We start from the raw sequence: 26,937 nt of genomic DNA, 5'->3' as shown, positions 1-26,937 counted from the left end.
AAAATTCGGCGTATGTGGTGTCTTAGTTCGTTATCTTCCCCAATCAAAAGTTCAAACTATGTTATAATTCTGGCTCAGTGATTGGATAGACCTGAGACTAAAGATTTCAGTGATATAAATATTTGATCCTTTTTGTGCAAGTTACAGATGTAGGATTGTCATAAGATCGCTTGTATCTGGGGGAATAAATGCCCTAGACAATGTAATCTTTGGCCTATATTATTCATATTTTACGGGTACTATATATATGGTCTTTAAACAAGTTATTTATTGATAAAATTAAAACCACAATAACATTTTAAGAAAACTATTTTAAGAACAAATTCACTACTCCCATTCCTCTTTTGACCCGTTTACAGACCAACTAGCGGACCTCTATCTTATTTGGAATGTATTAGAGAGAGAGAAAAATTTATTCATTAAACAGATAATAAACAAAATATGGCTACTTAGAGGAGGTATCCTCTAAAAAGCAAAGCTTGTCTGAGAGGGAAATAGAGAAAACAAAATACATAAAATAAAAGAACACTAGGCCACCGACACCACTAATACCACCACACTCAACTATAAATATAAAAAAAAAATATCATTACTTTACTTTTCCTCTGGAACTGCATATCATCATAACCCCCACAATAAATAAAATAAACGAATGAATCAAAACTCATCTAAAAAAAAAAAGAAGTTCCTTAATGGTTTTTCGAAATATAACAGGGTCTCCAATACTCTTTATATTACTCGTCAAACTATTCCATTTCTGTGTACCTCTACATAAAACAGAAAAACATGAACGGGAAGAAATGCCTCTAGGTACACTTAAATCAACACTACCCCTTGGATCGTGTGAATGAAGAAAAGACCTAACGCATAATAAATCACTAAAACAGCGTGGTTGAGTAGCCTGCAGTAATCCAAAAAGAAACCACAATACATAAAATTCACGGAGGCTCGCAGCTGGCAAAATTTTTAAGGTTGGATAAAATTCCCGAACAGATTGACGAGGTTTTTGACGAGATTGACGTGATTTTCTAGAACTCTTATTGGTTTAAGGATAGATGGAAAAGTGGAGAGCCAGATACTTGAACAATAAAGTATATACGGTTGTATAAGAGAAAAATAAAGATGGTGGAGAACAGATTTAGGAAAAAAATGTTTGAGTTTCTTCATTATACCTAGATTTCTTGCCAGAATTTTACTAGTTAAAGTTACATGCTGCTTAAAAGATAAAGTTTCATCAATTACAATCCCGAGGTATTTAAAAGAAACAGTCCGTTTTATAACTTAATTAGACGTATTTAACTCCTTCATCCATGGGTAAAAATTCAGCGATCGTGAGAAAATGACAAAATTAGAGTTGCTTATATTTATACTTAGTTTATTTACCCTCAGCCATGTTTCAGTTTTATCAACTGATTCCCTCATTGACTTCTCAAGCAGCTGCACTGTCTTAGCTGTGGTAATTGTTGTTGTGTCATCAGCAAAAAGCAAAACATGCATTTTAACATGGAAGGTTTGATTAAGTCTTCTCACATCGTATATGGTTTTTTGTTCTGTGAAATCGAGTGCTAGGGAGCCATTAATAGGGACTTATCTTCAGAAACCATACTTTTAAAGCCCCTGTTTGCTTTTTCATACCATTACCCGCTGTTTGAAAATATTCAAGTGGTTTGGCAACTAAATCTGGATGTTTTGATAGCAAGTGAATTTTAGATTTTGACGGTTTCATCGTGTTATTTTTGACGGTTTGACGGTTAGCTTTTGATGGTTTCATCGGTAAACTTTCATGACAAATAACACAAAGTGGCCTTGGGTCCATCTCACTTCCAGGCTCTTGAATAAATCCAAATTTCAAATAGTTGGAATCCTACTCTCTTGTATTTTGTGTTTTTTGTGGGTTTTTTTTTTTTTTTAATTTTTATCCTTTTTATGTTCATGAAATATAAAAAGGGATTATATGATGGGCTTTTTCAACGTGGGCCACCTAAACAATTTCTTGGACCACCATTGGTCCATGGACCACAGGCTGGCGACTGGTGTTCTCTAGTGGATTAGATATGTCTGTAATTATTTATTCTATTAGTATACATTATTTGTATTCCTGTATCCAGTAGTTTAGAGAGAAAGGGGTAGGGACAGCTACTCACATAAGTAATGAGGGAAGACTTATTAAGATAGCACTGGCATTAAAGGATCTGGTGACCTTGGATATCATGATAACCTTGAAGGGGAAGGTCCCAAATTTCACCTTAATCGCTTTTGGATTTTTCTATCTAATGTGGAATTGTGTATATTTTGTCGAATACATATTTTGTCAATTCTGAATTCTTCATGAACACAGTTTTGGTTTCTTCTTTTAGTATTTGTAGCGGGAAGTCAGAAGAAGGGCTATTACATTTAGACTCATATTTATTCAATCTTCAGACTTACTCCCCCTCTCTTGATAAAACACGAGAAGAGGTTCCTAATCCAGAAGAACCTTTAAAGTTATATCTATGCCCTTTTTTTTGGTAAGCTATGTTAAATGAATGCAAAAAAGACACATATGTTGGCATTTCCTTCGAGGAAGTGCCATGCTGATCAAAATAACAGTAAAAAAAAGGAAGTAAGATTTACATGGAAATTGAAAAAAAAAATAATCAAAATTTCTGGCATGGTGGATTGGGGGGGGGCTGCCCCTCTTCATTTCTTGGATGCATTGTCATGCATATTTATAGCTGTATTTGTACGGTCTTTTCCCACTCCCTCCCAGAACTTGCGTCGAGCCCTATCTTCTGCAGTTTTAATTTACGTTTAAACGAGTCTGGAAATTAGAAAAGAAAAGAAAAGTGATCTTTATAGATGAAGTTATCAATCCCCCCTTACATATTCGTAAAATCTTGACTTTGATGGTGTAATTTGGACGAAGGGGTGATTGATTTTGACCCTTACTTGCCCCATTACTCCCTCTCTTTGCAAACATGAGACTCTGTTCGAACAGAAGCACTTTTTTCATACTTTTGCCCCATCCCTTTGAACAAGGGGAAGCTTCCTCCCCTTGAATTATTTCTCTGGGTATGTTTGGTCACTACTATGTCTATTAGAAGAAGAAGATGTATGATCACTTGTTTTATTCAAAATCAAAAAATAAATAAATAGATGACATATTGCCGCTTGAACGTTGTAAAGGAGTCATTGAGGCTTAAATACGAACGAAAGATAAATAAGACAATTCGTGCTCTTAATCTAGCACTTGTAAAGGAATAAAACAAATATTTTGTTTGTATACATGTCTAACTTATCTGGGCGCAAGAATGAAATATCCGGGCTTCAATTATGCTCATATCAGCTGTGCCCTTGTTATGCTAATATTTTGAAATAAAATCTGTCTTTTAATTAAGAAAGGGGAAACTAGGTTATCTTCCAATAGAATAGAGTAAAAAAAAAGTTGTCTACAGCTTCTGGCCTTGTCTTATTTCTTCTATTTGTTTTTTTTTTAGGGTGAAAATTCTCAATCTTCAGCCATAGTTTCATCTAGTGACATGGTTCAGAATGAGGTTGTTCGACCGGGAGCTTTTGAAGTGTACCGGAAAACAGAAGTCATTGAAAACATCCCTTTCGCTAATGAAGCGTTGTCTAGTCACCCTTTAAAAGTTAATAATCCAAGGTAAGTTTCCTCTGCTATTATTTCCAATTTTTCAGTATTATTTTATTCTAGATTATCCTGAAAAGGTATTCTAGGTATGGACTTTTTTAAATTTAGCTATTCGTCTAAAAAAAAAAGTCAAATTCGAAACTGTTTATTGAGGCCAAGTTTCTATACGAAATCAAAGTGTTTGTTCCTACAAATATTTTCGGCCATAACGATGTGCTCTCAGTAATTTTCTTCAGAAGGAGGAGGGGATTGTCCTTTCTTAAGGAGAGTTTGCGTCAAAAGACCAGTCATTGAGGAAGTGTCTTGTTTGTGAAACAAATTATTTGACACTACGTTCTTGCTACTAGAAGTGAGTTAAAACCACTTCTTTAGAGCACTTCAGGGAGGGGGGGAGGAAGGAAAAATTATTAAAAACTGGGAAATAGCAGGGGAATTGTACTAGGATCTGTCTTAAGGAGAATATTTCAAAAGACCATTTATTCAGGCAACGTTTTCTATGTAAACGATTAAGATCTTATATTTAATATATTCTGCTTGCTAGAATTACTTTAAACCGCCATCTAGAAACACCCCAGAAAATGGAGTGAAAGCAAAAGAATAAGTAACTTGTATGAAAAATGGGACATTGGGGGGGGGTGAAAATCTCAAAGTTCCGTATCTTAGAGTTGCACTGGTTCCACGGGCTCTGTCTGCAGACGTCTCTCAACTATGGTAGTACAACATCTAACGTGAAAAACGAAGGATTGTTTAGTAAATGCTATGCACCCAACTGTATGTAACATCTTTGCTAGTATACTTTCTTTAGCAATTTGTATTTATTTTTCTATTATAAAATTATTTGAAATGAAATTTAAACATATACAGGGAGAGAGAGCGAAAGAGAGAGAGAGAGAGAGATATGAATAGAAGGAATGAGAGAAAGGGATAGAGAGAGGAAGTTTGAGGGAGAATGTTTGAGACAGCAAGATTGACAAAAAGAGAAATATCTTTTTTATATATAACGTTATCTATATGATTAGGGATCAGGTACCCCATGGGCCACAAGTGTTTTTCTGAGTTTGATCTACCCAGGTAAATAAAGCTATCCACGTAGTCGATTCACCCCTTACCTAACATCATCTCTACGTCCTCGTTAATTTCTAGTCTAAGCAAATTGGTCTTCTTTAACAAGACATAATCGCTTAAACGCTTGATCCTATTTTCAATAAACCCTGGGTCCTCAAAACCTCCAAAGATTCGTTTATTTGACTTGTTAAGTCAAATCATCTGCATAATCTAAATCGAGGAGAACTTACCTTCTCAAATCATGCCCTGTTCTCTTACCCTGTCACACCATATACCCCTTGGTATTAAAAGACAGCAAAGCATCTTTTACTTTTTTCCATGGGACATAAGTATTTACAGTAAGCCACATAAACGGGAATTAGATACAACCCTATTTAATTTATAATTCTACGCCTAAGCAATTACTAACATTACTTCTTGCCATAAACCGCACCAATATTATTTTCATTCATAGCAGTAAACACTTTCGTATGCTTATCTGGTAGACCCCAAAGAATTCGACAACTTTTTTTCGGCTGAATTTTTTTGTTCATAATCTATAAAACTGAGGATTAAAGGGCTCTGATCTTACAGATATTTCTCAATTATTAGTCTAAGTTTGAAAATCTGATCAATGCTAATTTCCTTCCTATAATAATCAAGCTAATTTCTATTATTACTAATTTCTAACCTCTCGAATTTCTATTCTTACACTTATAGCTGAAACAAAAATGTTCATAAAGCGCTATCAATACATTAATCATTAGTTTACTTTCAGTACTGTTTGTCAGTTAATACCACAACATCTATGGCACGTAAACATTTGGTGAATAGGGATTTATAAAAAGGGTATTTAAAACTGCATACAAATCGATTTCTTCTTACCGGTAGTTTACAGAAAAAAAAAAATTGTCCAATTTCCATGGCGTGAAACTTTATATAGGTAAAAATAAGTTCTGGAAACGTAATTTAAGACAGGTTGAGCAGCAGGTGGGACTTAGAAAACACAACTCGTTTGAGGGAAGCAGAATTTCATTTTGTTGAAGTGTAAGGAAATAGAGAAATAAAGCTAGTAAGTCTACTTCAATATCGTAAGTCACTAAGTCAGTTTATACCGCTTAAGCACCGTGTTCTTGGGCTGCTGTATTAGTCTTGGTTAACGATGGGCATGGCAGTGTTGCCGTGACAAAGTAACAAGAGAGGGTTTCGAATGTATCCTAAACAGAACCCGAACTTGTTCTAACTCTGGTATATCCAGCGTATGAATATAACACATACTATCAGGCTAGCCATGAAGATATCAATGTGTTTGTTCTCTTTCTTAGGTTTTTAACCGCTTAAGCACTGTGTTCTTGGGCTGCTGTATTAGTCTTGGTTAACGATGGGCATGGCAGTGTTGCCGTGACAAAGTAACAAGAGAGGGTTTCGAATGTATCCTAAACAGAACCCGAACTTGTTCTAACTCTGGTATATCCAGCGTATGAATATAACACATACTATCAGGCTAGCCATGAAGATATCAATGTGTTTGTTCTCTTTCTTAGGTTTTTAACCGCTTAAGCACCGTGTTCTTGGGCTGCTGTATTAGTCTTGGTTAACGATGGGCATGGCAGTGTTGCCGTGACAAAGTAACAAGAGAGGGTTTCGAATGTATCCTAAACAGAACCCGAACTTGTTCTAACTCTGGTATGTCCAGCGTATGAATATAACACATACTATCAGGCTAGCCATGAAGATATCAATGTGTTTGTTCTCTTTCTTAGGTTTTTAACCGCTTAAGCACTGTGTTCTTGGGCTGCTGTATTAGTCTTGGTTAACGATGGGCATGGCAGTGTTGCCGTGACAAAGTAACAAGAGAGGGCTTCGAATGTATCCTAAACAGAACCCGAACTTGTTCTAACTCTGGTATATCCAGCGTATGAATATAACACATACTATCAGGCTAGCCATGAAGATATCAATGTGTTTGTTCTCTTTCTTAGGTTTTTAACCGCTTAAGCACTGTGTTCTTGGGCTGCTGTATTAGTCTTGGTTAACGATGGGCATGGCAGTGTTGCCGTGACAAAGTAACAAGAGAGGGTTTCGAATGTATCCTAAACAGAACCCGAACTTGTTCTAACTCTGGTATATCCAGCGTATGAATATAACACATACTATCAGGCTAGCCATGAAGATATCAATGTGTTTGTTCTCTTTCTTAGGTTTTTAACCGCTTAAGCACTGTGTTCTTGGGCTGCTGTATTAGTCTTGGTTAACGATGGGCATGGCAGTGTTGCCGTGACAAAGTAACAAGAGAGGGCTTCGAATGTATCCTAAACAGAACCCGAACTTGTTCTAACTCTGGTATATCCAGCGTATGAATATAACACATACTATCAGGCTAGCCATGAAGATATCAATGTGTTTGTTCTCTTTCTTAGGTTTTTAACCTCAGAGTCCTTCATTGAATCCTAACTTTTGGACTAATACAAAAACACATGGAAGGGATAGATTAATTAGAAAAATTATAGAAACATTTTTATTATAACTTAATATTATAAAGATTATAATATTTTAAAAGGACACATAATATTTTTTCTTTTTTGTTTGGAAGAATATTGAGCGGACAAGTAGAATACATTAATTGAAATTTTATTTTCTCAAACACAAAACCAAGCAAAAAAAAAAAACCCTGAAGTTTTTTCCACCATATGAATCTCTGAAGAAACCCCACATTTGTTGGAAGAAAGGAGCCTCACTTTTCAATCTACTGTTTCTGGGCCTAATTTGAAAATGGTAAATGTCATTCAAGAACTCGTATGCATTTTAGAGTAAAAAAGATACGTGATAACAATGTAATAAAATCATGCATTGTACTAAAAGTATTTTGTGCAGATAATATCTTTAGTTAGTATAAAATATGGCTAGAGGACAATCCGCAAAAAAAGCGAGGAAATGGCCTTTTAAGCTTCCTTCAGCTAAATACACATAAAATTTTGAATAAAAAAAAATTAATATCACGGGGGGGGGCATAAGGATCTTAGAAATGCCTTTGGGGTATGGACCAAATTTGGTTGGGAACCACAGCGGTAGAGAAAGTTTTAAGAGAAGAATAGTGTTACTTTGGAAAAGGGGGAGGATGCTTTAATCAAATTTTGACTCTTGGATTAATAAATAAGAAGTGCTGAAGTCATCAAACCCCCTTAGTCTCCCTTAGTCCCAAGACTTCAAACTCCCTTAGTCCCCAGTTTAATAGATTATGAGCAATTATTTGATTCACCTGATAAGGGAACTTAAACAAATGTCGTATGCTTGTATGCTATACCAGATAAATACATTAAAGTTAATAATGCTGTGCATGAAAAAAATATTGCTGCAGTTAGTGTATGTAATGAGGTTAATAGCCACCTTTGTATCAAATCAGGAATTAAGCCGGGTTATGTTCTATCCCTAGTTATATAGAACATTTTATTGGTCTTTGTCTTAAGGAGTAAAGCAAAGGCAATGAGAGGACACGGAATTAATCGATGCGGGGGGAGGACAACCAACCAAGGGAAAAAGTTTATTTTAGCAATCAATTCTTGGAAAACTGTCTAATTTTGAGGTAATTTCTTGCTTTTCAAGAGTGGTGGGGGACCTTGTATCTCCTGTTGTTAAAGTTTTATGTGTTGCCTTACTTCGCCCCAAGTGACTTCTAACTGTCAAGAATACATGATTTTTTTTTTCTTTAGCTGAACTTGGAAGATATGAGTTTAAACACCAATATTAAAGTTTGACAACTTTAAAATAAATGCCTAATTTCCTTCCCTGTAGTAACAAACTTTATGACAGATGTATTAAAGGGAAGAAGAGATATTTGAGAAGTTTCTTACGTATTTAAATTCAGTTAAAATATTAATCAACCAAAATCACTATTCTTTTTTTACAGTTGAGGGCAGATTGAACTTATTATTAATCCTTTATGAGGTTATTTAAATTATTTTATCATATAAAGTTTACTTAACAAGAACCCCATTAATCGGAATCAAATAGCCAATAAAGTTTTATCTAGACAACACGGAAAAACAAAAAATGAAGGAGTTCAGTATTGAAAATAAACAGCAACTTTAAAACTCAAAACAAACGGAAATTATTCTGTATATGAGGGGCTCTGCCCTCCTCAATCCTCTGCCTTTTATTCTAATTTTATAATGCTTAACTGGAAGTATTTACAAGTATAGGAAATGTAGTTAATGGGTGATTGCAATTGTCTTTCTTACCGATTACCTTTAGAAACATTTCAACTGAAATTTTTATTGTTTTAAGCAAATGCAAAACAAAAAGCTCTTCCATTCTTGATCCATTGTAAAAGATACATTTTATTCCATTCCAGTTGCCTTTGTGTGTTGAGTATTTATTGCTCAACGATTTCTACTGTACCCCAGGTACTTCAAATATGAGAAGGGCTACTGCCCCATCAAACCCACTTTTTACATCAAAGTTTTGACTTCCTGCAAAATAATGCTTTGAGAAAAATGATTTGTTATAAAAATGTTTACTCTCTATCTCTCAAAGTAAAGGAGTCTTAAGATCTGCTTAACAGCTTTTAATATCTCCAAGTCCCAAAACAGCAGAACAAAACAGATCGGGTTTATTAACATTATTTCATGCTTTTTAATATACTAATTTAATACATCTATATGCCATTTAAATAGTTCCTCTCTTACGACGGTACTGGAATAATGGGGAATGGTAGGACAAATGTTAAAATGGGGACATTTATAAAATACTCTCCCCTTTTCAAGTGAAACGTACCAGAAAATCAAGGATCCAAAACTATTCGAGACACGGCGTCTGTGTTACATTGGATTTCCCAGGAGGAGCCTAGATTTCAAAATAGAATTGATGCTTCTCAGCTGACCATCTTGCTAGTTGTCGGTCCGTTGACTTGACGCTGTTGAGCCATTTTAGAGGACGATGACCCTTTTGTACCAAGAAACACCTTCAAGGCAGTATTCAAGTTTTTCTACTGCCCACTTTCTCCATCTTGCTGAAGTTGCGCTCCTTGGTTGCAACTTCCGTGAAGACGGGGTGCTCGCCGTTGGCAAGATCTTTCGAAAGAACGGCTCCTTGCGAAAGAACGAAATCACTTGCATCTGTTTGGAGTTTGAACAGTCTTGAATTATCTAGACTGTGGAGTATTAGTTGTGAGAAAAGTACCATCTTCAATTCGTTGAAAGCCTGTTGGTCATGTGACTGCCAGGGAATCCTGTCCGGGATATCCTTTCTAGTGAGATCTGACAATGGCTGGGCTAAAGATGCGTAATTCTTGCTGAACTTCTGGTAATAGTCAGTAAGACCAAAGAACAATCTCAGTTGTGACTTCATTTTCGGTTTCCGGGAAGATTTCACGGCCTCGACCTTGGTAAACAAAGGTTCAAGACGTCCAGAACCAACGATATGCCCCAAATACTGTACTACTTCACCAGGAACCTTGGCCTTGCCTGGTCCAACGGTAGTGCCATGCTTCCTTAGTCTCTCAAGAACTGCGCAGGGATGATCAGGATGTTCACCAAGTGACATATAGAAGATGCAAATGTCGTCAAAAAACGCTCTCACGAATTCGGATCTATCAATCAATATCTTTATTGTCCAAAAATTCACTCAAGCGTTCAATATGAAGTAGATGAAAATACAAAAGAAATAGAGAGAAAAAAACACAAGAAAGAAGGACACACTCACAAAGAAGACTATATTACCGAGAATAGATTCAAATATTTATACTAACACATAGCAGGATAGAGGCTGTTTGTTCTATCAAGCGTAGAAAAATAGCGGCCGCGACGCTGCTCAGCCACTGTTAGTGGCTCAGTTAACCCGTATCCTTTAACATTTCCTCCGTGATTTTTGAAATGAAAACGGTGCATTTTCAGCCCAGATGGTAAGACTGTTCATTCAGACAATTCAACGGGTGTAATCAATGCATACTTCACTCTTTCTTGTTTGATTAGTTTTATTTGACACTATCCGCACCTGCAGTCGAATATCGTAATTTATTGATAACCTATAACTTTCTGTGTCAACTCATCTTCTCTTGTCATTGAATAAATCTCATCTTTAGTTATTGAGTTGAGTTCTCTTCTGTCCGCACACAATCGAGTTTCTCTTGCTGAAAGGAAATTCTGGTCCTGATCTGTGAGGATCTTCCCTGATCTGTGAGGATCTTATGAGGCAAACCATATCTGCTGACATACTTGACCAATTCATCTGCAATATTCCTGGCTGTAACGGTACGGAAGGGAATCGCCTTATGGTAACGTGTACTGTTGTCGACGATCACCAAGTTGAAACGATGTCCCGCTTTGGGCTTCTCGAGTGGCCCTATTACGTCCATGGCGATACGTTCGAACGGTTGCTTGATGACTGGGATATCGATCATAGGAACTTTGTCAAAAGTGCGGCGTCTGGAGGTAATTTGGAAACTTTACATGATTTACAGAACTGAGCAATGTCTGAATTGCTGTGTGGCCAGAAGAAGAGTCCGGATATGTGGTCAAGAGTACCATTTACTCCCAGATGGTCACTCAATGGAGAGGAATGCCTTAACTCGAGGATCAACGAACGGGACTGCTCGGGCACCAAGACCTGGAAGAAAGGTTCTTTCAATTTGAGTGTCCTGCAATGTTAACCATCTCGTCACAAGATCTGTGCGGTTTGCTGACTTCTTGTACTTCTTCTTCATCTTCCATAAGCCGAAAGAGCGTCATATCGACTTGCTGTAGCGTAGCAAACTCCTCGCGCTTGACACCAAAAATACTGGAGGCATCATAAATCACGTCTGACTCTTATGAACTCCTGCTGGAGACCCCATTTGTGATGGCATGTGAAGTTGTCAAATTCACCAGAACATCACCGGTAGCTGAATCATCGAAACGCTGCACAACAGGTTTCAGTTCACGTTTTGATTGGGGGGATGGAACATCAGCTACTTATGAGAGGCTGTCTTTGAAGTTTCCGAAGTGAGGTTCGGAATAGTCAGTTTCGACTTAAGATTCATGCTGCTTGATCTGCCCTGGATGCTGGATCAGATGTTTTACCGACTGTTATAAAGTGGATGGGTTTGGCAAAAGCCTCAAAATCATACCCAAGAACGATATCTACCAGCAAATGTTTCACGGTGCTAACATCCGTTACTTGAGTGACTGTAGAACCTTATGAGAAGTGAGCTCGATCTCCACAGCTGCATTCGGGGCTCGATGCTTGTCATCAAAGGCACAGTCGAAACTACATATGCTCTTGAGGGCACAGGCCTCTGTGGGAAGCAGATCGGCTTGAACCAATGTTACATCACTGACGGAATCAATGATGATTTAAACAGGATAACCGTTCAGTCTGTATCTGACTTTACGGTTTTCCTTGTTGTGAGGACAAGCCTTCTCTGGACTTCGGTCTAGACTGCTAAACTATTTTGCCGGACTTGGGGTTGTGTGTCTGCTTCAGGCATGCAATATTGCTGTTTGAATCTGATGTAGCTCCTTTCACACCAGACTTCTTCGGGTAATTGGCAATGCGATGATCCTTCATTTGACAGAAAAAGCACTCAGTTGACGAAAGTTCTTTTATTGATCGTGGGCTTGTGCTGCGTGGCTTGTCCTATGTTCTGTCATTTGATAAATTTTCAGATGAAGACTGCTTTGGCTTCTCCTCACCCTTGTCATTTTTGGCACAAACACATTGCGGAAAATCTTTGATCGTTGTATGTCTTCTTCTATTTTCTTGACTACTTCTTTGAGGTGTTTTTCTTATTTAGTTCTTTCCTTTAAGCTATTTACTTTTTAATATGAATATCCAGTTAATGCTGATTTCTGTTCTGACAAAAGAAACATGAGAGATTTTAAGAGGCACTAATGCAAAGATCACTAAGACTAACATATTCTTTTTCTTTGCCCTGAGTGATAAATTAACAACTAAAAATTTCCATCATATAACCAATTTGTAGATATTTCAAATATTGTCAAGCCGCCTTTCCGGTTTTTTTTTTCTATTGGTTATTGGTTCTATAAGATTATTTTCCTTGATGTAGACTATTTTCTGTCTATAATACTTTTTTTAATTCTTGTTAAATCGTCAGCATCAACACTTAATATATAATCCTGACGAGGATAGGCTGGTTATAAAAGGTCGAAGCTATACTGCTGTTTTGAGACAGTTTTGGATTTCTACTTTATCATAAGCTCTTTTCTTCATTCCTGTCCTTGTCAGAGATATCCTGCTGTGTGGCCTCATGGCATCCGGGTGGATCTTTCACGAGCTATACTAACAAAAACTGTGACTGCTAAGAGTGATCCTGGGTGAACTTGAGGAGTGGCGTCCTTTGAGGAAATTATAGCCTAGTAAACGACACAGCATTTGCACTAAATTCTGATTAATGGATAATTCTTCTGGGTTCGGTCTGTTTTGACATGCTTATTTCGGCTGAGAAACTTCTTCCTACCTAAGCTATCTATTATAGGTTGCCTCCCCATAGTAATATAATAAGTTGGAGGTAATAAACTTGAGATCGCATGTGCAGGATTTTGACTCTTGTTGATAGAAGAGCATCACCAAGTATGGAAAACCATATTGTGACCAAGATGTGCCCAGGATTGCACCCAGCCTCCATTCATAGTGGAAGTTCCAGGACTTCTTAATTTTCAGTTCTAATCCAGCTTAAGTGCTTTGTGTAGACTTTGTGTAGAAGATGTGTTAGTCCCCGTCCTGCACTGGTTCTGGGACTATTGCTTTTCTTGAGGCCATAAACATTTCAAATGACTTAAAGGTATGAAAATTGCAACTGAAAATGTTACAACGTTAAAATATATATATCAAATTCAGAAGCTTCAACCTGGACTTCCTGGACTTCTGGACTTCCTGGACTTCCTGGATTGTTCTTCCGCAAATAAATAGCTGTATAAACTAATTTTTCAGATATTTTTTCCTTTAATATTGGCTGAATAGCTTCTTCCACAAATTCTCATGTTAGCCATTGTTTTTGACGTGATGGCTACGTTAAAGACCAAATGCTAAACCAAACATTTCTATGCTTCATAGGGGGATTAAAAGTTGGAACCATATTGATCAGAATATTAAAAAATATTAGTGATGTTTCTTGTTTCAAGATAAAAATTGGAGAAATCCTTATTAGTAAACGTGAATTTTATTTGATTTTTTGCGGGGGGGGGGTTTAAACAAATGAGTTTGACCTGTTGGAGTATCATTATAATAGTAAATTTAGAATCTTTGTGCCCAAGGTTTGTGGTGCCCATTAGGATGTGCGATTTGTGTTAGTTGTTTATTATTTATTTTGTCTTGTAATATTTCAGTGTATGTTTGCCACACCCTCGGACAAGTTTTTTACTTCTCGAGGTGGTTGTCAATACTGATGCTGTTGCTCGGTGGAATAAATGTCTCTGTCTCTAAAATGAAACTAAATAAAAACCAATTGAAGTATCTCTAGTTTCGGATTGAAATTATTTATTGAAATTTGGAAGTGACCCTACTTATATGAAATAAGAAGAATCTCCTTTTTCTTCGTTAAGTTTGGTGTTCATTACAATCAAAATTTATGATCGAAGACCTATTAAATTGAAAAATGTTTTTTTAGGACGAAGCGAAGTTCTCTGGCCGCCATTATTGAACAGCATCAAACTAGGAGCGAGGCATTACGGCGTCAACATAAAGAGCTACTTAGCGACTTGGCAACACTCATGGAGGAAAAATCGATTCTAGAAGTGCGATTAAATAAACAAAATAATGGCTAACCCTCGTTTTATTAGAACAAACAAATTTTTAAATGTCAGTATTAATTTCTGCCGGCCATCTCTTCTTTTCTTGTTTTTAATGGACTATTGATTGATTTCTTTTGTTTTAATTTGAGCTTGTAATATAGAGGTGCGCGATATCAATGAATATTTCTCTATAGATATTGCTTAATTCGATATTTGACACGTTTTCAGTGATGTATTTGCTATGAGGTCTGTTTGAACTTTAAATACATAATGTGGAATAGATTATCAGTATAGATATCTGGAACAGAATTATAGAAAGTATAATTTAGAATATAGCTCATTCGGAAGTATTTTGATTAACCAGAGAAAAAACAAATACCGTCAAAAGCTCTCCCGGGCTACTATTAAACTCAATCCAAAGTACTTTTATTACTGGAACTTCTTTTCTGTCATTCTTCAATGAGATATATACCTATCGTTCCCAAAATATTTTTATGGGGACTCTTTTGGCTTTATCTCAACCCAGAGTGTATTGGCCCTGCCCCGTTATAAAATAGAAATTTTAATTGTCTCAGAATTCAAAGCTGACGCTTGATGAGGGTTGACGGTTGACGATAAAACCAAATCCATAAAATATTGTCAAAAAGTTTCATCAGTGAAAGGATCAAATGAACAATAAAATTAAACTAGGTGGAAAGAAAATCTCTGCTGGTAGCTTCTGAGAGCTTTTTGCATAATATAACAGTATGCCCACTTCTTAGGTCTGTAATGCTAGAAGGGTTTATATGGTTACAGATTAACAGTTAAAGGATGACAGACTGCCAAAGATTGGGCTTTTTGGACATACATATGTAACCAATCAAAAAGTATATTGTCCTCGAATACAGTTGGAAGGGGACGTAAGGAAAGTTCTAATGGAAATCGGAACTTTATGGGAGGAGTTTAAGAGAAAAGCTTTGAATAGATTGGGGTAGAGGAGGAGTTTGTGCACCTGTTTTGGCCTTAAGGAGCTTAGGACAGCAGTGAGTTGTTAGTAGTATTAAAAGTAAACATAGCTACCATCAGGATTTTTCCCAAGCATTTATTTCCATTGGGTTATTTCTCAAACATTTATTTTTAGACCATTGTTACTTCTAGATCTATGAGAAAAATGGCTTTTTCGTCTTCCCTCTAGAGCTTAAGTGGAGATGAATGATCGTTTGTGACAGTTTTGGTGATATTTAGCTAAGGGGCTCTTTAAAGCCAGTTTTTCAAGCTGCGTCGGAAGGCTGATGATTCAAAATTTTCATAAATCTGTAGAAAAATCATTAAGGAAATAATAGCAAAGGAAAGCCACATTTTTTTAAAGTTTTATAAGTATATGACCCGTTGTGCAAGTCTTCTAAAAATTGTCTTTTTTTTCTATTAATCATTAAATTGAAGAATTCTTGAACATAATTTACAATTTCTCCATACATTAATTATATTTCTGATTAATAGACTTGTCTTCAAATAATCTTATCCATCTTTGAAAGGCCTATGTTTTTCTATACACTATATACATAGCATAATCACGGAAGTACCGCGTTTTTTTATATTCGTGCTCATAGCAGATACAGAGTCGACGCCAGGACCTTTGTAGTCAAGAGGCGTCGTTAATCCGACGTAATGCAGCAATGTTTTCTAAACTAATAAAATATTCATTAGTGTATAACAACAGACAACTTCAGTAAATAGACAAATAAATTTTTTGGGAGCAGAATTGTTTTGAAAACCAAGTTGTTGCAATCTATAGATTAGGAAAAGTATATTGCCTTTCTTTACTAAGGACTGACTTTGAAGAAGCTTACCTCCATACAAGTGGCGGTAAATTAGAGGGTCCATTTTTTATTATATTATTATTGTGTTATATATGAATCTCGTTCCATAGCTTAGTTCAATATGTGTATTCGGTTCCAGAGACCTCTCTAATTTGCTCTAACCTCTTGTGTTTTCTTTATCTGCAAAATCTTTTGGCAGTGATTTTTTCAGTCTTTATTTATTCGTTTGGTTTTTCGAGTGAAGTTATTTCTTATGTTTTGCCGACATTTTTTAGATTTTGTTTCATCATCAGAAATCTCCATCTCTAGTTTCAGTTTTGAATTCTGCTTTAAGGTGATAGACAGGAGTGATGTGAAAAAGAACACAGAAAAACTGATCTGCCCAAGCTCATTTCATATTCAAAATAAATATTCTCTTCATTCAGTGTGAATATCATTTGCACTCTTATCTACATTCAACCACGATAAGCACGGAAAAGAATTTCTGTGTTTTAATTTTTGGACAAGAATGGATCCTTCTGGGCTAATTTTGGCGGGATCCTGTCCTATTCCCTCCCCCTATACTTTTATGCTGTAAGACTTAAACTTAAGAAAATGTGATATATAGTTAGCTACTCCTATTCATTTCAGAATCTGACAAAAATCAGAAAATAAGAATAAAAAGAAAAAATAGTTAAGGAAGAGGACGAGCAACTGAAGATCAAAGACGAAAATGTAGGCGTTCATAGGGAAAACAAAAAGACTAGTGTAAAGATTTTAGGAAATACAACGAAATACGACAAAAACTAAGATAAATGGAATATATAGTTAGTTATTGCCCCTGATCAATTCAAAATTTAGCTGATTTATTGGACAGATCATTAGTGTATCAGCCCAGTTTTAAAGACAAGTCTCTTATTCATTTCAAATTGTTCTTTCTGTTTTTCAACACTGTATTGCTGAACCGATAGCTTGTTTAGTAATGTTAATCAACCCCTTTATTGAGAAACTTGTGCTGTAAAAATTGATTATTTTTGAAATTGTGTTTTTTTTTTAAACTTGGCAATTTTGTTAGGGCTGGAAAATGGAGAATATAAGCAGTGATTTTATTTGAACAAGAGATAAGCAGGCTCAGATTTACCAGTAGGCCCCAGCCTAGATGTACACAATGCCAGGGGGGGGCTATAAATTATTACCGAGGGATTTTTTTTTCTTAACAAAACCGGAATGACGTGATTTATTGTGAAGTTGCATTCTGCCGTCGCGCTGCCTTTTCACTGAAAAGTGATTTTAAAATAATACAGTTTTTCTCTCAAGAATGGCAGCTGAGAGCTTGGTATCACCTCTCTCTTTCATTACTTTTGGGTCTTAAGCTGTGTTCTGTTCAGTGTTTCCATTATCACGAAATTTTCGGAGATTTTCCACGAAATTCTTGCAAAAACGGGGTGGTAAAAATGCTTGGGTCTTAAAGCTTTAAATCCGGCCCTGGAGACAGGATTAACTCAAACTACAAAGCTACTTCAAGCATCACAAGCTAACACCTATAACTGCAGTCTTGGTCGGTCAGACCCTTTCAGCGAGTGTAGAACTGGCAATTAATAAGTGCAGACAAGTCCAAGGGATATTTACTTTGAACAAAAATATAAGTTTCTTTGCTAAATCTATGTTTTGGTTTAGGGTAAACCATCACCTTCAACACAAACTTCCTTTGATATTAAAAAAAAAAATGAAAAATAATAATTGTAGCCAGGTGAATGAGACTTTCAGGATCTAGGTTATTGACTCAGCTGCTTAACTTTAAACTATTACTTCTAACGCCGCTTTTTTTCCTTGAAATTCCTTTTGTGGAAAACATTTTTGAGATTTATAAAAATAAACGAAGTGACGAAACAATTGCTCCACCCCCTCCCTTCCATCACCAAAAAAAATATTTGCATACATACATGTATATATATATATATATATATATATATATATATATATATATATATATATATATATATATATATATATATATATATATATATATATATATATATATATATATATATATATTTAAATTGTTTCAAGATGACTTAATCCAAATTACTATCATTTGATTTTTCGGGAAAACAAACTTATTGGAGAAAATAGTAAATTCTATTCCTACAGCAAAGAGGAACTGATTAAAATTCTCAAAATATGTTAAAGCTGATTGTATTGAGAGATAATTGTTAATCCAAGTTATACATATATACATGTATATTTTTTGGGGGAAAATAATTATTTGAGAAAACAGTAGTTCCATAAATAAAATCCTCAAACAATCTTAAAGCTCATTGTGTTTGTAGATAATAGTTTATCCAAATTACCATCATTTGTTTTTTAGTGAAAACAAACTTATTGGAGAAAATAGTAAATTCTATTCCTACCGCAAAGAGGAACTGAATAAAATTCTCAAAATATCTTAAAGCTGATTGTATTGTTTTTGGAAAAACAAATTTGTTCCAGAAAACAGTAATTTCCATTCGTACCGCAAAAAAATCCGAATAAAAGCTCATTTTGTTTGAAGGTAAAAGTTAATGCAAATTACCATCATTTGGTTTTTGGGGAAAACAAACTTATTGGAGAAAATAGTAAATTCTATTTTTACCGCAAAAAGGAACTGAGTAAAATTCTCAAAATATCTTAAAGCTGATTGTTTTGTGTTTGGAAAAACAAGTTTATTTCAGAAAACAGTAATTTCCATTCGTACCGCAAAAAAAGCTGAATAAAATCCTCAAAAAATCTTAAAGCTCATTGTGTTTGAAGATAACAGTTAATCCAACTTACCATCATTTGGTTTTGGGGGAAAAAAACTTATTGGAGAAAACAGAAAATTCTATTCTTACCACAAAGAGGAAACAAATAAATCCTCAAAAAATCTTAAATCTAATTGTATTTGGAGATAGCAATTAATCCAATTTATCCCCATATTGCTTTTAAAAAAGGAATTGTTGGAATAAACAGTAAATTTTATTCTTACCGCAGAAAAACCGAATAAATCTTCAAAAAAATCTTAAAGCTTTTCGTATTTGAAAATAACAGTTAATCCAAATTACGATCCTTTGGCTTTTGGGGAAAACAAACTTATTAGAGGAAATAGTAAATTCTATTCCTACCGCAAAGAGGAACTGAGTAAAATTCTCAAAATATCTTAAAGCCGATTGTATTGTTTTTGGAAAAACAAATTTATTTCAGAAAACAGTAATTTCCATTCGTACCGCAAAAAAAGCTGAACAAAATCCTCAAAAAAATCTTAAAGCTCATTGTGTTTGAAGATAATAGTTAATCCAAATTACCATCATTTGGTTTTGGGGGAAAACAGGCTTATTGGAGATAACAGAAAATTATGTTTTTACCAAAAAGAGAAACCAAATAAATCCTCAAAAAATCTTAAATCTAATTGTATATGAAGATAGCAATTAATCCAAGTTACCCCCATATTGTTTTAAAAAAAAAAACTATTGGAATAAACAGTAAATTGTATTCTTACCGCAAAGAAGAACCGAATAAATCTTTAAAAATCTTACATCTAATTGTATTTGGAGATAGCACTTGATCCAAGTTATCCCCATACTGTTTTCGAAAAAAAAACAAATTTATTGCAGTTAACACTAAATTCCATCTTTACTGCAAAGAGGAACCGAATAAATCCTCAAAAAATCTTGAATCTAATTGTTTTTGGAAATAGTAATTAATCCAAGTTACTAACAGCTCAATTTTCTAGAGGCCAGTTTTATCAAGAAAGCTTCCTGTAAGTTCATTCCTCAATTTTTACGCTTTATTAGGGAATAATGTTAGTTTTAGTTAAATAAAAAGTTGCAAGCAAATGTTTCTTGTTTTATTAGGGAATGATTCCTTATCTGTCTAGCCTAGTTAAGTCTAGCTAAGAAATGGTATGCTACTGTAGCAACGATGATGTTAATAAAAATAAAGCCATTTCTTAACAAAACGTAGAAGGTGAGGAACGAACTGGTATTAGGCTTTTTTTAATAAAACAGAGCTTATGAAAGCAAGGTCTCCTATATTGTTCATTATATTGACTGATTTAACGAAATTTAAGTTTCAATTATATTTCATTTCAAATTAATTGTTCAATTCCCTGTGGAGGTCTTTTGCTTTTCGATGAAATCGTCACAAGCCACACTATTGGTGCCAGTGGTTTTGCATCCCTATCCTCACATATTGTGACTTGATTCTCTCAATTAATAGTTTTTCTCGTGATGAATTCAGATCCCCTTTAAAGTGGGTTTTCAGAGTCAAAACATTCATTGGTACTCGGTATCGTGTTCGAAATTTTAAAACAAAATGGAGTGCTCCATAAAAGAACAGTGATTTCAAGTTTTGTTTAATACCCTGGGTTTGTTTACAGCTGTTACCATCATTTCTTTTACCTTGGTGTGCTTTCATATACGTAGAAATAGTCTTCATTAGTGCAAAAATAGGACTCTCAGAGTCTGGAAAATGTGTTGTAGTTGAATATAATGGTATACATAATGGTAAATAAACTGATAAATGAATTTAAATGAAATAGTAAAAAAATTGAACATAATTTTAGAAAAGTTTTATAGTAAACAATAATGTTTGTCCAGGCTCATCATGGGCTTTGTGATTTTCTAAAGTAGTCGCATGGCATCGTTTAATCAATCTTTTTTGTTTGTATCGACACAATAGTACTAAAAAAATAACGAAGAACAATCCTCCCCCTCCTCAAAAAATGGATTAAAAAAGAGTAGCGAACAATTGCATGGAACTGGCGCTGTGAATGGACTAGAAAATGGACATGTAGACCTGTTGCAATTAAAAGGGTTGAGTCTTAGCAACTATTAACTCAAAGTTGATATATTAATAAGTTATTTGTTTCATTCATGTGATCGACTTAAAATTTGTTATAACTGTTTTATTAGTTGAAAATAAAACATGGCTTGAGATTTAGTTAAATGCCAAGATGAAGTGCAAAAAAAGTCTGAAGTTTGTTGCTTTTAGGTAGCTTAGTGTATATAATGTATCACATGACATTTAAGTTCTTGTGACTAGGTTTGTCACCGTTCAGAAATCCCCGCAGCAAATAGTTTGAACTTCTGGGCACCAGGGATAACCGTATCAAACATGTGGTCGTATAACTTTGAAAGAGGTCCCAATCTATTCAAAGCCTCTCTCTTTACACCCTCCCTGGAGGCTCCCATTTCCTTTAAATCTTTTCCTACGACATCCTCCCACCCCAACCGAGGACATTTTCATTCTACTGAGTAAATTTCCAAAGACTGTTTGCCGAGTCGTTTGTTCTCAAAGGGAAGATCAGCCAGATAAAATAAATTAGGAGGATAAAAGTGTCATTGAAAATAAAATGACCTGCATGGGCACATACAAGGGGGGGCCAGCCTGAATAACGCAGCCTTATATTTGTATATTTCTGTTCTGTGATTTCTACTATACAGCACTGGAAGTGTCGTTTCGACCAGGTAAGCCCCCTCCCCCTAAAATTCAGCTTATGGGTGCCCATGATGACCTGCATATCCTTTCTTTCAGAACAGGCTTGCAAAGGCAATTATATTAGTAGTGTAAAACGTTGGATAAAACGTGATAAGGACATTACGCAAATCGCAAATTTTGATGGAATTTGGATAGTACAGATGCTATATCTTAAACGGATTTAGCGAAGCTTTCTTTATGAAAATGCCATATTCTAGCTTTAGGAACTAAGTGAAAAAGCTTCGGAGAAATGTAGGGTTTTCAGAGTTTTGGAGAAAGGTGGGCATTTCGAATAGAACCGACAGACGTATAATGTGAGAAGAGAACTTCTGAGTCATAATATGTTCTTTATGAATCTGAAGTGACATGGAAGGGGGATGTGATAAAAAGGTCCATTTTACCTTATCGGCCTTTGGGGAAAAATGTAATATGAGATTAAAAGGCATATTATTCCGATAAGACTTTAGATCTTCATGTGCCTCCAGAGGCACCCAAGGCGTCTAAAAAGAGTCTCCAATTGTTTCTGCAACTGGCGGCAGCGACAATGTCTTCCCACTCTGGTTGTAGGGAGGCATGAAGTTGGCCCAGGTCGCTGTTGAAAGTACGACGGAGTGTGTTTTTGGGTCATCCACTGCGGCGAGTGCCTTCGGGTAATCAAAAGAATGCTTGCTTGGGGATTGTGGTGTCGGTCCATGACCTAGGTAGCCCCATCTGCGTCTTCATATGGTTTCGGTGAAGGATGACTGACCCATGATGTTTCTTATATGAGCGTTTGTGATTCCGATAAGAAGATAGAAATGTAAAGAAACATATTATGGTGGAAAACAGCGTCCTGTCTACGTTGGGAAGGGGGGGGGGCAGTAACCCTCAAACCCCAACTTTTACTCAAAAGTTGAATTTATTTCTACAAACACTTCAAGAATAAATATTCTATTGCAAGAAAAATATGTTTTCTTCTTAATTCCTCGATATCATTTGCTGTATACAATATGATTTTCAGTCTGATTGGAACAATCCATTATTTTCTTTTGGGAGTAAATCGTTTGTGAAGACTTTTCTTTGTATGTTCAACAGACATGACTGTCTTGATTCCTGTGTCTTTCCTGGTACGCTCAACGCAGGTAACACCTGGGGTCTAAATAATAATTTGACTTTTTCCTGTATTCTAAAAACACCCTATCCCACTTATACTAGGGACAGTGACATTTTACTTTTCAGGGATTGCAGTGGTAAGCGAAAAATTACCTAGAGCTCTACACATTGCCTTTTAGGGTTAATGACATTCTTCTAGGCATGTGGCTGACACTATTCTGTTGCTTTCATTTATATTGTTGCCCTTTTCGAGGTTGTACTATTCATGTGCTCAAAGCTGGCAACTCCCTCCTTGTGGATTTAGGACCTCCTTCAGATAGTGGGAGTATCCAAAATGCTTTCCTACATAAATTATACCTTTTTGGTCTCTTCACTAAGACTATAAAGGTTTTTTTTATTGTAATTCTATTAAAAGGACCTGATCATCGAATTTCCATGGTGCCAACTTCACGCATTTTTAATGAGATTTTATTTTTGTGGTTCTCAAAATCTAAATTGTCGGTATCAAGGAGGAACATGGAAGCTATCTGCTCCATTTGTTCACAATGTAATGGGGAGTTGATCTAAGAGGGTACATATTTCACTGGTCGCTCCTGGGGAACACGTGGTAATTAGGGCTGCTTGAAAAAGGGATACCCCTAGTTTTCATCATTTCAAGGATGGCCGGTTCACACTTTTTCAGAATTACTAATTTATAACTCAATTTTTTTTTACAATGCATACCTTTTCTCCCAGTTCAGTATCAGTGCCTGAAAAAGTCGGTTTATGGAACTAGGAATCTTCTGTTTTACTCAGAGGCTTCTCCAGAACACGAAAGAAGACTCAGTGGATTTAGTACTCTGCTACTTCAACAGAAACCTAACGATTTTCTTATCTATCCTAGTCCTCTGAGTGAATTATGAAAAGATGTTAAAAAGTTGCGTTTGTGGCAAGACGCTGCGAAAGGGACAATCGCCCTAATTAAATTTCTAATAATCTTCATTAAAAGCATACACGAAGTAAAAGGTACTGGGATGCACAGCCGGACTAGATCGGTCAAGCCGTAAAATATATTCGTAATTCAGTTGTGAAGAATAAAATATGTCCATAAGCCAAGCTGAAGATAATCGAGAGCTGTCTAATTACTGCGAAACAATAAAGAAGGTATGAAAATGTCACATGGCAAAAAAAAAAAAATTCGGAAGAAGTTTTTGATCGCTACTGATCTATCAGCTAATAATATTGAAGTTGTCATGATTCGTTCAACTTACACACACAGTGAAACAAAAATTTTGAATCCTTGCAGATTGAAGATTTAAACGGGATTATCCTTTAACTAGTTATTTCCCTAGAAAAGTTTTTACCGTAACAGAGAAAGATAAAAGCCATTCCCTTTTTGGAATCTTTTCTAGGTTTTGACTTTTGAGCAAATAAAAGGCCATAGGACAATTTGTTTCAGTAGTCATTTAAATGGTTTTCCTTATAAGATTAGGTCTTGTTATTTTTTAGTCGTAACACTCCAAATTTTTCAGCAAAAGCACGGTTCGCCATCATTCAAAGAATCAACAAGATAACACAGTAATAACTAGTATTTAAGATGGGCCTGAACAAATTCTTTTTTTATAGATCGCCCAACTGAACAATTAATGAAACGACTACTAATAACTCACTCTCCTCCACCACAATCTTTTCAAAGCTTCACTTTTTACCCTCTCCCGAGAAGTCTCAATTCTCTTTAAATGCTTCCTTATGAACTCTTTATAGTTTAGTATCAGATGGATGGCACAAACGATGGAAAGGCCTCAATTTTGAGTTTCACGCCATATTATTACATTCAAATAACTATTAAACAATTTCATTTCTGCATACACAGACCAATAATTGGAGCCTTAGACACAGTACTGTTATTTCTTGATTAGTCTAATCTAACAGAATACTTTTAATGACTTCAATTGATATAGCAGGAAAACCAACCTCGACGGTGAACTTAACTCAAAAACATTTACAATGGAGATGAAAGTTCTGATTTTCTGGCCATAGGACATTTACACACAAAAATGTCCTTAGAAAGTTTAAAGACATTGGTATAAAGCATTATTCAAAATACAGATTCCTTGCAAATGATGAGGTTGGGACTCCAGGATATTCAAGAATATATATTGAAGTGACAAAAATTTGAATTCCGACAAAAAGAGTGGAAATTCGACCAGCATTACGATAATATTGAATGTCTAAGGTAATTCCTTTTCGTGGTGCTATCAACTTTGTCCGTTCTGTGTTCTAAATTTCCCATATGGATAACGTTTATGAAGTCAGATGAACCACATTGAGCTAAATAGTCTTGAAAAAGGCTTTACTTTCTGTAAAACAATTAAAATACAAAAAATGACTAATTACTTAACATACATTTTGAAATCAGTAATTCAGACATAAATGTCAAGATTTGAAAGGCACAGTGAAGGCATTTTGGGTCTCACAACAGTGGTGAGGAACTCCACGTAACGAGATGTTTTCCAGCATTTAGTTGAAATTTGTACTCAGTGATTCCTTGGAAATTTCCATTAGAACAGTTTTTCTACGATCACTAGCACTAGATTGACGTGTATTATGTGACATACGAATATGTTTTTACATTACAATGGAATTACCCAAGTGAATAATTTGGATTAAAACTTATGAAGTGAGTAAAATAGTTTGAATTTGCTTTCTTACAGTTGGATGCTATATTCTATAACTTGAAGCTGTTACGAGTTTGAAATCATGGGCGCTTTCCAGCTTTTACATCATATAATTTTGGCGAACATGGTAACTTTTAAAATGGCTCTCCTAATATCGTGAAAAATTTCATCCTAAAGGTTCTTAGCTGAGTTATTTTTTTTTTCACGAAATTATGAGATATATACATAAGTATATCGCTTTTTATCGTGATTTTACATCGTAATAAATTAATCATGGGCGTTGTCACTTCTAAAATGGAGCTCCACATGGAGAAACATTTCGCCCAAAAGTTCGGTATTTTGTATTTTCCAAAGTTGGGAGATAAATGTAACATCAAATAGGTTCTTTTTGTGACAATATTCAGTGGCTGGAAGAGCGAAAAATTGAATAGCGTTAAGTCATAAATTAGTTACCATGGCAAAAGGTGATGAGGTTATTGTTGGGAATCTGAGGATGCAAGCTCTAACTAGCCTGCCCATTGACAGTGAGATTTTATTAATACCAAGATTTAGCTAGCGCTAGTTCTCCGTCAATCAGATTCTTATGTTCTGATTAGCTGAAAAACTCTGATTGGTTTAAATTGGCGCTAGTTAAATCCTGATATTAGAAAAATCATTGTGAATGGGTCGTTAACAATTCATCATTTGTCTATTATAAGGAACTAGTTCCTTAAACAGAATTTATTTCGTTAGTTCGTGTTAAGGCAAAATATTTTCGTTGGTCCATGATATTCACATTTAAGTACAACCGAACAAAAAATCTTATTCTATACATTATTTGATTAGATCATGTTCTCAAAACCTTGAGAAAAATTCCAGATAACTTTTTTTTTATGAGATAAACATTGCATAGCTTTTAGGCGATGCTTTCTATTATCTTCTTCTTATTAACAGAGAAAACACTTCATCCTTTTCAACCATAGACAATGTACATTTTTAAGGGTGTTTTCATCATAGATAAATACATCGAAAACATTTAAAAATAAATAAACAAGCAATGTTAAAATTAAAAAACAAAAAATTACTCCGGAGGAGAGGAACTGTCAGCGTTTCTTTATTGCTTTACTAAAAACCCAAGTCCTTGAAGATAGGTTTAAAACTGTTTTTATGAAAGTAAACTTCAGGTCTTGCCTATCCTGTTTCAAGAAGCGCACGGTTATCTAGGCTCAGGTCTCGGAGAAGAAAATTCAAGCTAAACTTATGTCTTTGAAGTTAACATAGGAATAGGACACCTATCTTCATGGGACCCTCCAAAACGCATAAGGAGGAACTAAAAGGAAGTAATTCCTTGCTCATGAACTAATTTGGCCTACAAATCTACGCTCAGAAACTTCAACAGCCTAGGACAACTAAATCTTGATTAGTCAATGAATGCCTAACTTTACAAAAGTATTCACCTCTATAGCTCTAGTTATTTGATTTATAAATTCTAAAGAAACTAAGCTTTTTCTAACCACATCTTTAGAATAACGAGTCGA

The 26,937-nt window shown here is 35.3% G+C and overlaps 1 protein-coding gene across 3 annotated transcripts in view; it reads left to right on the top strand.

Annotated features, from left to right (window-relative positions):
* The window catches only part of LOC136027424 (ralBP1-associated Eps domain-containing protein 2-like), a 205,828-nt gene extending 185,139 nt beyond the window's left edge, over positions 1-20,689 (top strand). For all 3 annotated transcript variants that reach the window (XM_065704683.1, XM_065704684.1, XM_065704682.1), the window contains 2 exons: positions 3,477-3,643; positions 14,277-20,689. In XM_065704683.1, coding sequence (XP_065560755.1) covers positions 3,477-3,643; positions 14,277-14,433 — 324 coding nt within the window. In that variant the 3' untranslated portion in view covers positions 14,434-20,689. The remainder of the gene's footprint in view (positions 1-3,476; positions 3,644-14,276) is intronic.
* Positions 20,690-26,937: the final 6,248 nt, after the last annotated feature.

This window comes from Artemia franciscana, chromosome 5, assembly GCF_032884065.1.
Source record: "Artemia franciscana chromosome 5, ASM3288406v1, whole genome shotgun sequence".
Classification (NCBI taxonomy): domain Eukaryota; kingdom Metazoa; phylum Arthropoda; class Branchiopoda; order Anostraca; family Artemiidae; genus Artemia; species Artemia franciscana.
Note: the sequence above shows the minus strand (reverse complement) of the source record. Positions and strands in the feature narration are given on the sequence as shown.